Source organism: Parus major, chromosome 3, assembly GCF_001522545.3.
Source record: "Parus major isolate Abel chromosome 3, Parus_major1.1, whole genome shotgun sequence".
NCBI lineage: Eukaryota > Metazoa > Chordata > Aves > Passeriformes > Paridae > Parus > Parus major.
This window is the reverse complement of record NC_031770.1, coordinates 52,621,321-52,634,096: the sequence shown is the minus strand read 5'-3', so window position 1 is coordinate 52,634,096 and position 12,776 is coordinate 52,621,321. Positions and strand designations below refer to the sequence as shown.

Genomic DNA, 12,776 nt, shown 5'->3' with positions numbered 1-12,776 from the left:
GATGGAGAGAGTGTCAGAGAACTGGGTGAGAACTGTAGAGGGTTTGATTATCCCTTCTTTGATAGCAATATAGTATAACTCCTTGAACTTCCCTGGGGTTGTTTCTGTTGCTGTTTCTGTGTGTGAAAAGGGAAATCACTCTCCAATAGAGGAAATCCTCAGTGAAAATGAATTAATATATTTTAATTCCTGGTTATCCCAGGAGGTACTAGTAACCTATATTTGGTCCCTGCATCTCTGCTAGTACAAATTATTAGACTTTTCTGACAGCTGTAAGTGCCCATTTCTGTTTTTCCCCCCCCTTCCTTTTTCCTGTTGTAAGCTTTTATTTCTGGAAATTCAGGGACTACACAGGATTTTGTTTGACTAGGACATGACAGGTATATGTATACATGCAGGTATAGGTGAACTTTGCCAGCATGCTTCCTTCTGTTTGCTTTGAAAATAAGTTTATAAGCAGGTAGGCTAATTTGATTTGCATCCTGCTGGGTACAGCTGTTGTCCGTGGTCCCATTGTGATGCGACATGCACGAGTACTAAAAATGTGTAAATACAGGCCCCAAGGTTCAGCCTCTTCTGTGCCTCATCAGACAAAATTATGCTCTCAGTGAAAGAGAAAAGCCAGCACCATGTTAGGAACAGATATTCTGTGCATTGAAGGGTCTTAAAATGCACTGGAAGAAAACAGTGAGGCCAGCAACAGATGAATTCCATTGTATCAAACACAACGCAGGGTGCAGGAGCTCTGTATGTTGTTTTTTTAGAAGTCTCTTGAAGCTTGCAGTTGCTGTGCAGAGAGGCAGTTTCTAAGCTGTTACTCACTCCTGCTCCCAGCACTTGCCATCCTATTCCCATGGCAACCACGGAGACGCTTCAGCATCTTTTTTCCGTGACAAGCAGGAGGCAGGGGAAGGCTTCAGTTCCTTCCCCCTTCCTGCAGTGCATCAGGGTGGAGCCCAGGACGCAGAATGGAGCTCCCGGTGAAGAAGGGGATGTGTGTTGTTCCTGGGCCCAGCAGTGGGGCTGGGTGGGGTCCCTGTGCTGGCACAGCACACGGTGCCATACGTGACCCTGGGTAGGAGCAGCACCGTGCTGTGCCCAGCAGCTGCCCCGTGGCAGCCACAGCTCTCACGGGAGGTAGGAGCTGATTAACAAGAAGTGCTGTCGAATGGTTACAGGTGGCATCAGGTGTTTCATGAGCTTCTCTCTCAGAGTTCTTGGGTTTTGCTATGGCTTTAGTCCTTTAGGCAGGAATTTTACCTAAAAAATCCCCTTTTAATAAATCTGCTTTTGAATCCCCTATTTTCATCTGTAAACTATGATTTGCAGTTGGAAATTATCCAATCCTTTTTGAGGAAATGGTGTTCTGAACAGCTCCTAAGCTGGAAATAAGGATAGTAGCCTCACCTAGCTTCCAGAACACAGCTTAAAACCACAGAATTTATAAGTGTTTGAAAATGTTGCATCTGTTTGGGCCCTGCTGTTGCCTTCTCACCTACATCTGCATTTGCCTGTGGCTCTGAAATGAGATGTTTGTTTGCCCACTCACCCTCCTGTTCTGGTTTTATTCAGGTGCTGTAGCACACATTTAGTTTGGGCAGTCCTTACTGTTACAGTAGTCAGATGGGTCAAGTTTAATTATTCTCAGACATCTGGATATGTGGGAAAAGATCTTGAAGATGGCCTTCTAATGAGTTAACAGAATGATGAAAGGGAGCTACAAAGGGGCAACTGGGGCAGCATGGGGATGGTAGCTATCTACCATAATTATTGTGAATGAAGAAAAGGAAGGACAAAATGAAAAAGCTTACAGCCTGTGAAATTTTAAAATGTAAGCAATTATTTTGGTCTTTATTAGAATAATTCTTGTTCCTATTAAGGATTTATAGGTTCACATAAGGGAGCCTTAAAGATGTCAGGGAATAATTACATTTTTGGGTCTCAACATACAAAAATGCATTGTTTTCTCCCAGCAGTTCTGGATGTAGAGACTACCAAATGATGGTTACAGTGACTAGGGCCACTCAAAATTGCACTGCAAGGTACAGTTGTTGAGGAAGATCTGAAAGCCTTATTTTTCTTGATGGATGAATTACTCAGATTACTGGGAAAAATGGCTGGAGGCTTTTTATAGCATTTGAGACGTGTCATTAATTAACGAGGCAGTTTATTCAAGCCACAAGGGCTGCAGACAATGGTTAAATCGCATATAAGCATTTTAACATTGCATGCTGCATAATTGAACAGCAGCATTAAAATGCAAAAGGAGGACAGGGGAAGGAGACTTCGGTTGTCTTTCAAGATAAATCTGTTTGTTATATAAAACAAACAGATAAAACCCATCACAGCTTAACTGTCTAATATTTTGGACTGTTTTTAGAAGCATTTCAAACCTTTGTGGCAGACTTGCTATTAAAATTAATGATTTCTGCTTACTTGTGCTAAGGGGTCTGTAAATATTTACTAAGCTGTTTCAGCCTTTAGTAAACAAAATAGTGGGGGAGATTTATATAAACTTAATATGTTTAAATATTTTTGCAGAGATTTCGTATTCTTGTTTTATATATTTATACATGATGGAAGCCAGTAACACTTTGTTTTTGCTTTTGGCTTGGGGGACTTGATTTTTATGATGGTACATAATAGTGACAGATTTTGTGGGAAAAGTAATGTGAATTTTAAGTGCTATTTTGCCTTTCTTTCTCCCATCTCTTTTTATTACGTTGTTTTCGAGCTGTATTGTGCTGCTATTTCCTAAATTATAGATATCTCTTTTTTTTCCTCCCCTTTTTTTCTGATATCAATGTATAGTTGCATTAGCATTGTTTTTTCCTTTGCCTTTTTGTCTCAAGTTGGTTTTTATGCATCATTCTGCTGAGAAGACATCTTCCAAAAAGAAGGAAGGAGAAAACTTAGCTTGGTGCACTGTGTCATTTCTTGGTTGCGCTTTCCTTTTTTCACTAGCAATGAGCAGCTACACTGCAGATTTTTGTGCTCAGATGAAGACATTTTAGGCTTTGCCTTGAGTTTTGGGGAGGGTAGGCAACAAGGATGTTCTCCTTGGAGCCTCTAGGGCTCATCCTCGGCTCCAGGAGCTTTGGCATCTATCTGTGGGTTTATTCCAGACAAATTTTTCCTGCCAGAAAAGCCTAGTCTGTACTGCACAGTTACTGAGTGGGTAATTGGAGGAACAGAGCAATAAGGTGATACTTCAATGTGCTTTCTTCTTCCCACTCGCTTCATCTGTGCCTTGCCTAATCTTTCCCTGGATGCTCTTCATCCAGCCTGCAGAGGCAAGGCACTGAGAGAGCTAACGAGATGGTGCCATTTGTTCTAGTCATGAGAGCTGTAACATGGGGGTTGTTTATGAGCTGACGGCATCATGGCTCGTTTTCTCAGTAGCTCCTGCAGTGTTTCGTGTCAAGGCTGTTTCAGATGAGTCTTGCACAGAATTTTTTCTCTTAATGACTCTGTCTGAAAGGAGTAATACAACTGTTTTAATGTTTTGCTTGTCCTTGTAGACAGGGTATTTGATGTTTGTTAGAGGAAAAAGCAAATGCCTGAATGGATTTCTACATCTCTTTGGAAGCACAGTGTACTAGGATGTAGAGATCAGCCTCAGCAGTGTACTTTATAACTCCTTCCCTATGACTCTCAGGTCGCAATATTGCTATTTTAGTTGACTGGAATCTGAAGTTTAAATGCTGCACATTCTACCATGTCTTTGCCTCCCTCAGGATAGAAGGATGTTGATGGCAGTGACAAGCCAGAGATGGAGGGAGAGATGAAAACTTGTGCTATTCAGTTAATGTGTCCACTTAGCATTTTTATACCCAGTGCTGTTTTACATTTTTGAAGCATCAATGTTTGAGTCAGCAAAGTAAAGATGAGTGCAAATAGAAACAAGACCAGTCTCTGTGTGGGAAGTGTCAGGAAGAAAGAAGTTGCTTTCCTCTCCTCTCACCTTGCTGGCACTTTTACAGAAAGATTTTGCTTATATAGCCTGAAGTCTTTAGTTCTTTGTGACAGGGAGTGTTTACTTGAACTTGTGGTTTTGAAAAGCTCTGTGCTATGCTTCAGCCCCAGGGCAAATGGTAAGAATGAGGTTTTGCAGTGCACCTCTGCAAGGAGTAGCATGCACTTACGCTGTGTTTTAGGCAGTGTAGGGAAAAAATTCTTCCTTCTGCAGGAGGGTGCTCTCTCCAGAAGTCATATATAGGGTAGGAAAATTGCTTTGTTTGTTCAGATTTTGAACTGTTCAGGAGAGGGCATGTGAGTGGAAGTGTAATTCTTACAGAGGGAAAACTCTCCAAACTGTGAAGGTTTTACAGCATTTTTTAGGAAGAGTCCATTATTCCACTGCCAAAGCCACTTGGCTGAGAGTACTTTGGCCCCAGGAACCCTTTGGTTCATCTAGAGCTTTGAGGTCTTTTCAGCTAAAAAGAAATATAGCTGCCAGTGTGATTGATTTGAACTTTATCATCACTGCTACTTAATCCATCAATTTTTTGGAAGCTTAGTAAGAAGACCAGGAGCCAAATGGAGTCTTGAACTCGGGTCAGATGTCTTCAAGCCTGTGAATAGTCTGAAACCTCGGTGCAGAAAACAAGGATTAGAGTGATTGAATCTCGAGTATGATATTTGTGGATTTCTGCACTAGGTTTTGTCTGGGAAAGCAAGACTAAGTTTCATAGTAAATGGCAGAGGAAAGGTGATAGTTTTGGAAAGTGATATCACATAGTCTTTCCATTGATTTGACAAAAAGAGATAGTATACCACTGGAAAGTGGGAGCAGTATCTCTTTATTCTCCAGAACCTTTCCTGTCAGTGTTTCATCCTGCATGGGTTCAACTTGAGCTTTCTGTTCTCTGTCCAGGAGCCAGTTTCTTGTCAGTGTTCAGATGTTGAGGGATTGTTGGCAAGCTGAGAAGGAATTAATCCTTCCTTGCTTTCCTTGCTTTTTAAGAGAATAGCCATTCTTCTTCAGTGCCTCATTCGGTAACAGTTTATTACTCAGCCTGGCTCTGTGTTGACTCAGTTACACTTGACCTCACCCATTCCACGTATTTCCTGACCACATTGAGTTACTGCTCTCTGCCAGCATCCAAGACTTAGAAGGAGAGGGCAGAAGCTTGGGGACTAACTTCCATTAGTGTATAGCTTAACCCAGGGGCTTCTTGATTCTGTGTATGAAATTCAAAGCAGCAAGGACATTACTTCTAAACTGCTTTGTATTGCATTTTCACTTGAGAAAACGAGAGTGCTGTCCTTGTTTCTAAGTAATACTATTTCCAATTAGGAAAGAAAACCACAAAACCCCAGCAGAAACTCTCAGACTTCTAAGGCTCTGAATGAAATTTTAGCTTCAGCAGTCAACGTATTTTTCAGGAAATAACTAAAACCTGACTTGGGAATAATGTAGGAGACTGCTAAACATATCAGTTGACTTCTTCTCCTGAGTGAGTGGTTGTTGGTAAAACTAATTGTGTTTTCCTACCAGATGTTGTTTTAGTTGCTACATATAATTGCATATTTGTGAAGAATATGTGTTTTCAGAGACAGACTTTCCTGGCAGTTTTGTGGGACATCAGAAAACAGCACTGCTCAAAGAATATTCCAGAGTAATTCTGCTCTGGGAGTTCAGTGGTTCAAGCTTGGAGTCCTGTCCAAGTTGTTTGCCACAGAAGATATTCTGTAGAAGGTGTTCAGCTGTTGGACTTTTATTCATTTTGCATGCTGCTTCAAGTTTGATTTTTTTTTTTCACATTTTAAGTAAGCTGAGGCATATCATTAATACAGTGAACACTATATAGGAGGGCAACTCTTCACTTAAAAATCTAATTGCTGTAGGATGCTTTCTTGAAAAGTGTCTTGAGAGTCAAGAAGGAATATAGAAATGTGTGTGCCTGGAATACACAAGTCAGAATTAGTCCAGGTGTAATTACAAGTATGTATAATAATTAGTCTTCCTGTCATTTGCCAGGATGAATTAACATCTGTCATATAACATTTCATGTAAGATCTTTGCCTGGACAATTGCTTCTGTCCCCACATGTCTAGAGTAGTTAATACCTTCAGATCCTGGTTTTAAGACTAGTGTTTTTGACTCCTGAAGTGGCATGCAAGACTCTAGTTCATTTACAGTCATTCAGCTATATTATTATATATTATATATATAATAATAGTATTATTATGCTATTTTAGAGAGAAATAAAGCCAGTGCAGTTTGAATCCCCAGATTTTAGTATTTCAATATTTATTAAACGGATTTGTCGTCAGGATCTCTGATGGATTTACTTTGCCTTCTCATGGGATGGCTTTGTAATAGTTATCTAGATCCTATGGACTTTGTAGAAGAGTGAATGAACAAGCCCAAAAGTAGGTGACTAAGGCAGTGATGCTTTTGAAAGGATTTATGGCCTCAAATGAGAATTTCACCACTATGTGTATATTTATATATGCAGCTAGCTGAATGATCCAGGGCTGTACCAGCCGTGTGTGGGGCTGGTAACTCCTCATGTCCAAAGAGCGTTCTAAGATTTTTGGACATAAAATCAGTCAAGAAAAATCTAGTGCTTTCCCCCTGAGCTTGTGTGTGAATTTTAATGATGTCTCTTTTTGTGTCTGTTCAGGAAATCATTTTACAGTGGCTGAATATTTAATGGAAATAAAAAGTATTCAGCAGGAGACTAGCTGTCTCCCTCACTCTGCTTTACTTTATTTCTCTCTGTATTTTGAGGTAAAAAAAGGAAAGCCAGAAATATGACACTGAGGAAAAAAACGAACTTTCACTTTCTAATGTATCCTAAGAGGAGTTTGCTGCACTGTCTCCTGCTATGTGATGGAGAAACAGTAAACAAAAGAAGCCCAAGGAATGCAAAATGCTAATACTGCATCTAAATGGACTGCAGAATTTTGTAGTTAAGCCTTGGCAAGACTGACATTCTTTTGTTAGGCTAATGAATGAAAACAAAGACAATAATTTTTTCCATACTTCCTTTATTACTGAGCCTACCTGCATAAATAGAAGGTTGGTCCATAATTTTGTTTATTTATCACTTTATAGTTCAGTTAATTTTGAATCAGGAAAGTAGATTTATCTCTATTAGTATGATGGCAGTATGACAGTGACAACTTTGAAGGCTGTTCCTATCATAAATACTAATGTTTGTCCAGGTGGCTAAATCAAAGCAAACAGAACTAATTCAGCTTCCTTGAACTGCTCAGCATCTTCTGACAGTGCAAACAGTTGACCTTATTAGCATTTTTGCAAAGTGTACTTTCTGAGGTGCCTGTTTTTTCCTGTGGGGGAAGATGGTGGAGGATATTGCAGAAGAAAGTATAAAGACAGGTGGAAATTTTGAGGTGGTGATGGTCAATGGAGCAAAACACAGAACGAGGCAGCTGTGAATGCAGAGCTGTGCAGGGCAAGCTGTTAAGTGGCAGCATTGGTACAGCCTGGCACGATGGCTCCGAGATTTCAGGAGGTGTGTGTGCCAAACGCATCCACAAGGGCAGAGAGTAAAACATAATACTGAAAGAGCAAGGTTTGCCAAGTAGGTAGGAAGAGGAATCCTTCAAACTTTGGAAGTACCACCCTGGAGAATGTTAAAAACCAAAAGCCTCTACCTGTCCTATGGGAGAAGGAAGATCTGTAACTTGAGAAATTGCTCGGTGGAGTTACTGACAGCTTAGCCACATCTTAGGGAAGATTAGAGCACTTAAGATTTCATGACAGATTACGTTAATTTTCAGAATGTTTCAGTGTGTCCAGGAATTTAGATGCAATCTGTTCATGCACCTCACATGGTCCTGCAAGGCAAGTTCTGTCTGTATGCGAAAATGTGGGGTTTTAAGGACCAGATTGTACTAGTATCAAGTTTGCTAGATTCATTTTCAATGCTGTTTTAATTAATGGAGTTTATGAGTTGTTTCGCATTTGTGAGTTGTCAGATGTAGGTTCTTTGTAAGAAGCCAGAGAGGATCTGTTAAAAATTTCTGAGCCAGGAGTAAAACAGACACATGTTCCTTTTTTAGTGTTCCAGCATCACAATACTGGAATATTTCACTTTAAAACTGCTACCCTAAAGTAGCCTCCAATGGCTTTATATTTCTTCCAGTAGCTATAGCAGATCCAACTTCTAATGCTTCAACTTCAACTTCAGTCAAAGGTTCGGTCGTTTCCCTGACGCAGAATGACAGCCCCTGTTCTGAAAATGTATTGATTAGATTTCCTGGGAGTTTTGTTTAACCAGCAACATTAGAAACCTTCAGTGTTAGTACTAAATGTCATGAAGAGAGGCATCTTGTTTTATTGATATCTTTCTGTAACAGTATTGACTGTTCAGTTTGTACAACCAATACCTGAGATTGGAAATAATTCTGCCTTCTACTCCTCCTATGTATTCCAATTATCGTAAAGCTTTAGCATTCTTCACATTGATGAGTTCAATTTACTTACATTAAACCAAATGAAATAGCAACAAAATGTTATGTGCAAAGAAAGCACCACTCTTAGAAAACTATACTTTTACAAAATAGTGTGCCTCCTGAGCTGGACCTTCAATGTACCAGGTCTTTAGTCACTCTCTTGTAGCTTTCTGGATCTCAGTGCTGCCAAACCACTTTCTGCTGGTCCTGTGTCTGGTCCAGAGCATTGCAGCATCACAACAGAGCTTACAGGAACTGTGGAGTTCAGCACAATGCATCCATACGTAGCAAAGCCACACAACACATCCAAGCTGTTCCTCTTGAGCTGAATTTTTAGCTTATTCGCTGTTGTCTTTCAAAGAGGAATACTTCAGAACAAAATACCTCATCTTTTGCTTACCATATGTCTTTTAGAAGTGTAAGTGGTGTATTTCAGACTGTTAGTTGAAGTGTATTTGATAACTTGGGCATTTAAGGCAGCTGCAATCTTGAATTGTTTCTAAGTTTCATGGATGATAGTTCAAAAATCTTTAGTTGAAAAACCTGTTAATTTACCAAAACTAGGTTGTGAAACTCATCTCAAGTTAGCACATAGACTAAAGAGATCAGGATGTTCCAGTGAAGGGCATTTTTCAGGTATTCAGATTTGTTATAATAGATAGGAATCACCCAAGCTTGGGTTTCATGGAGAACTGAGACACTCATGTTTCAGAACTGAACCCACCTTTCAACTCTTGGTACACTTGGAAAACTTTGTGTGCTATCCCAATGCTGTTTATCAGTTTCCCCTTCAACGCACACGGCATCTGGGCACTACAGGAACCCTGCATTTGTGTGACTTTTAATCAGCTGCAGCTTCACTGTAGTGTAGGCTTTGTGGTGTTTGATATTTTGTAAAGACATACTGTATTTATGTTGTGGTACTGACTCACACTCAGAATGTATTGGGTGGTTTTAGGTATTTGGTTATGAGATTTTCCATATTCTGCAAATGCAATTCTGCAAGTGGTAATACATATGAGATCGGTTGTAATAATAATCAGTATGAAAGGAGAGGAGTCAAGAGAAGAACAGAGCAAGGGGCCAAAGAACCACTTCAAAATAAGTACTTGGGGGTAATTAAATTACTCTTATTACCACTTAACTTTTGTTTTCAAGGATTAACAAACCACTAAAACTTGTTACCTTTTTCCAACATTCTGTCTGACATCCTACATCTGCAAACACAAAAAAAAAAAAACCAAAAAAAAAGAAACCAAACTAGTTTTAAGTATCTAAAATGTAGCTTCTTAATTTCTCTGTTCTCTTAGTTTCTCTGGGATATCCTGTGGTTCAACCCTTTGTCTGAAGGTCAAGAGAGTTTTATTCATCTGACATAAGTAGCTTGAGCGTGGCATTTATAACCTAAGTAATGTTATGGATGATAACACCATTAGACATTTTTACAGCTTTCAGCAGGAGTTCAGCCAGCAGGACTATCAGGCTGATAAATGCTTTCATCTTAAAGGTTGTATTGCTACAATAACCCTGAATCTTAAAGCTGCTCCTTGAAACCTACAGCCTGGCTGAAGAGATGAAGTGTGCCCTCTGATATTTCTAGGTTGCTAAAGAGCTCTCTCAAGTTCCAGTGCAAGAATCCAGATGCTGACATACAGCTGTTCTGAATTGGAAATTACTGAGTACTTAATAATTTTCAATTATTTGAGGGCAGTGCTACTCAAAATAATTAGCTTTAGATTGAGATGAGATAGAACTGTTGAGTGATGAGTCCAAAGATTTTATTCCTACCCAATTATAAAATGTTTCTGCAGGGTTTTAGGAGGCAGACTCTTGCACTGCTATTTTCAGAAACAATAGAGGTTCACCTTCTCTGTTTAGGTATTTACAATTATAGAACTTTTAGGAGACTAGTTGAAAACTAATCTATAGTAGACTGAGAGTGGTGTGAGAAGCTAGCAGTGACAACTGGTAGGATTTTACCTTTTTTAAAGTTTGTTTTCTTGAGATCAGAAGGAGAGTGGCTGTGTTTTGAAAGTGAATAGTGAAAGTGGTTGTGCATGTGAAAACAGTGGAAATAATGAACAGTGTGAAATGAGATGTGATGATACAAGTGGAAGAAGAATAGGAAAAGGGATCAAAAGGGAGGATAGTGTGAGATGAACAAAGGTTGAGTTCTTGCTTTTACATTTAAGAACAGTATTCTGAGGCTTGTAGTAAATTTCAGCTGCTGTTTTAACCCAGCAACTATTTAACACTAAATATTTGTAACGTGTAATGATTATGGTTAAGACAGCCAGATACTGGGGTTTTTTCAATATTTTTAATAATGGGAAGCAACTGCACTGTTTTTCTTAAGATTTTAATGACTTTATGGGAGTTCTTTTAAATTGCCATTCTAGTTTACAACCTTCATTAAGTTGATCATAAAAAGGATTCTAGTATTTTTGTGTTGTTTTGGTTGTTTTGGGATTTTTTTTGACTAAGACTTAAGAATCCACACTTCCTTTCTGAAACTTTCAAATAATCATTTCAAATAATGACAATTGCTTCCTAGGAGACTGCTGTTGTACAAGTCTGATACAATACACACATTGAACGCTGCAGTTCTGATACAGCCTCTCAGCAGGACGATGGAAAAGAAGACCTCTGACAGCAGAGGTCACCAAGGGTGATTGCAGGCTTTGAACAACACCTATACGTGGAGATCCTAAATAGGCTATGATTCTTCAGCTTGGGAAAGAGATTAATAGGGAAGTAGATAATAGAGGTCTGTAAAATTGTGACCAATGTTAAGAATGTAAGTAGGGAACAATTATTTGTGTTTCTTTCAGTGTAAAGAGCTAAAGGCTGCCAAATGAAACTATCAGTTATCAGAGAAGAGGGCTTGGGGTTTTTTGTTGAAAGCTATAGGAGTATGCAGGGGAGATACCTGCTCAGTGCATCCTGTTCTTTTCTCTAAACACTTGACCACTCTTAAAGGTAGGTTACAAGCCTAGGTGAATTTCTGATCAAGGCGTCTAGCTGTTAGAACCTTAAATTTACAAGTACTGGAAAGAGGTGGCAGACTGAAGAGCGAGTGCAAGATTTGACCTTCCTTTTAGCTTCATTTTTAATGCTGGCTAGTTTTCAAGTTGATGGGTGCTTTTAAACTTGCTTTAAAGTATTTGCATCATACAGAATTACGTGATAGCAGCAACAGCCTTGGCTAATGCATTTATTGCTTTAGGATTTATTAGTCCTTATTTCCTGATTTTTTTTCCTAAAATTCATCAAATATGCAGGATCTTAACTTTCTTAAATCCTCAAGAAGAATTTATTAAAAAAGAAATTGCAGGTTCCAGTCAGCCTGACTTCACTCTGTGTGATTGGCTATGGAGTTGCTTAAGGGCAAGAAAAATCTTGGCTTATCCATTTTGTGTTGGAAATGGTGGGTGGAAGCTCTTCTCATCTGTTCCTGGATGTGCAACACATTGCTTTCCCTTTGGCCTATGATAATCTCCTTCCAGGTGACCAATCATACTCTTTTGCCTCCTTTTTTTTTTTTGAAAGGCATTCTCCCATCTTCTCTAGCTCTTCAACTGTCCTCCTCTATTCAGCTTTCTACTTCTCATAAGCCATTTAAAATCTCTGATAGGACCTCACTTTTGTCAGCTGTGGCTTTTCTTTTGATATTGTTGGGACTGATGCACACCTCCGTTTCTGCCACCAGGAGTTTTTGTATTATCCAAGATTACTAAAGAATCTGTGGTAGCCTTTCTGCCAGCTCACTTTAATTGCAGTAATGATCAAGTTCAAATAAAGTTTAATGTCTCATAAATTCTTAAAGTGAATGAAATGCATCCACCATGAAACATTACTTGCTCACAGATTTTACAAGCTTACCTGTAGACTCTGCTGCTTTAACTTCATTTTTACATTCATCTTTGATTGCAGTGTCCTATTCTGGCATCCTTTTGGATCCAGGACTGCTTTGCTTTCAATTAATTTCCAGTGCAGCTAGTTAATTACACGATGCATTTGAAGGAGGACGCCATGGCTCACATTTGGTGGGACTGAGGGCTGTTGTGTTACTTTCAGGTTCTGTTTGGCACTGCTGATGGACAGGTTATCGTCATGGACTGCCATGGCCGAATGCTGGCCCATGTGCTCCTTCATGAGTCAGATGGCATCCTCAACATGTCCTGGAACTACCCCAGCTTCCTGGTGGAGGACAGCAGCGAGAGTGACACAGACTCCGACGACTATTCCCCACCACAAGGTAGGGTTATGTGCACATCGGTCTATTTCAGCTTTGCACGTGCTCATGAAGACATCTCAAATGCCAGGCCGTTGTCGTGCCCTACAAA

General features: G+C 39.6%; 1 protein-coding gene across 1 annotated transcript in view; it reads left to right on the top strand.

The window, feature by feature from the left end:
* The window catches only part of TULP4 (TUB like protein 4), a 149,143-nt gene that overhangs the window by 98,501 nt on the left and 37,866 nt on the right, over positions 1–12,776 (top strand). The window contains exon 5 of the mRNA XM_033512920.1: positions 12,508–12,688. Within this exon, the coding sequence (XP_033368811.1) occupies positions 12,508–12,688 (181 nt within the window). The remainder of the gene's footprint in view (positions 1–12,507; positions 12,689–12,776) is intronic.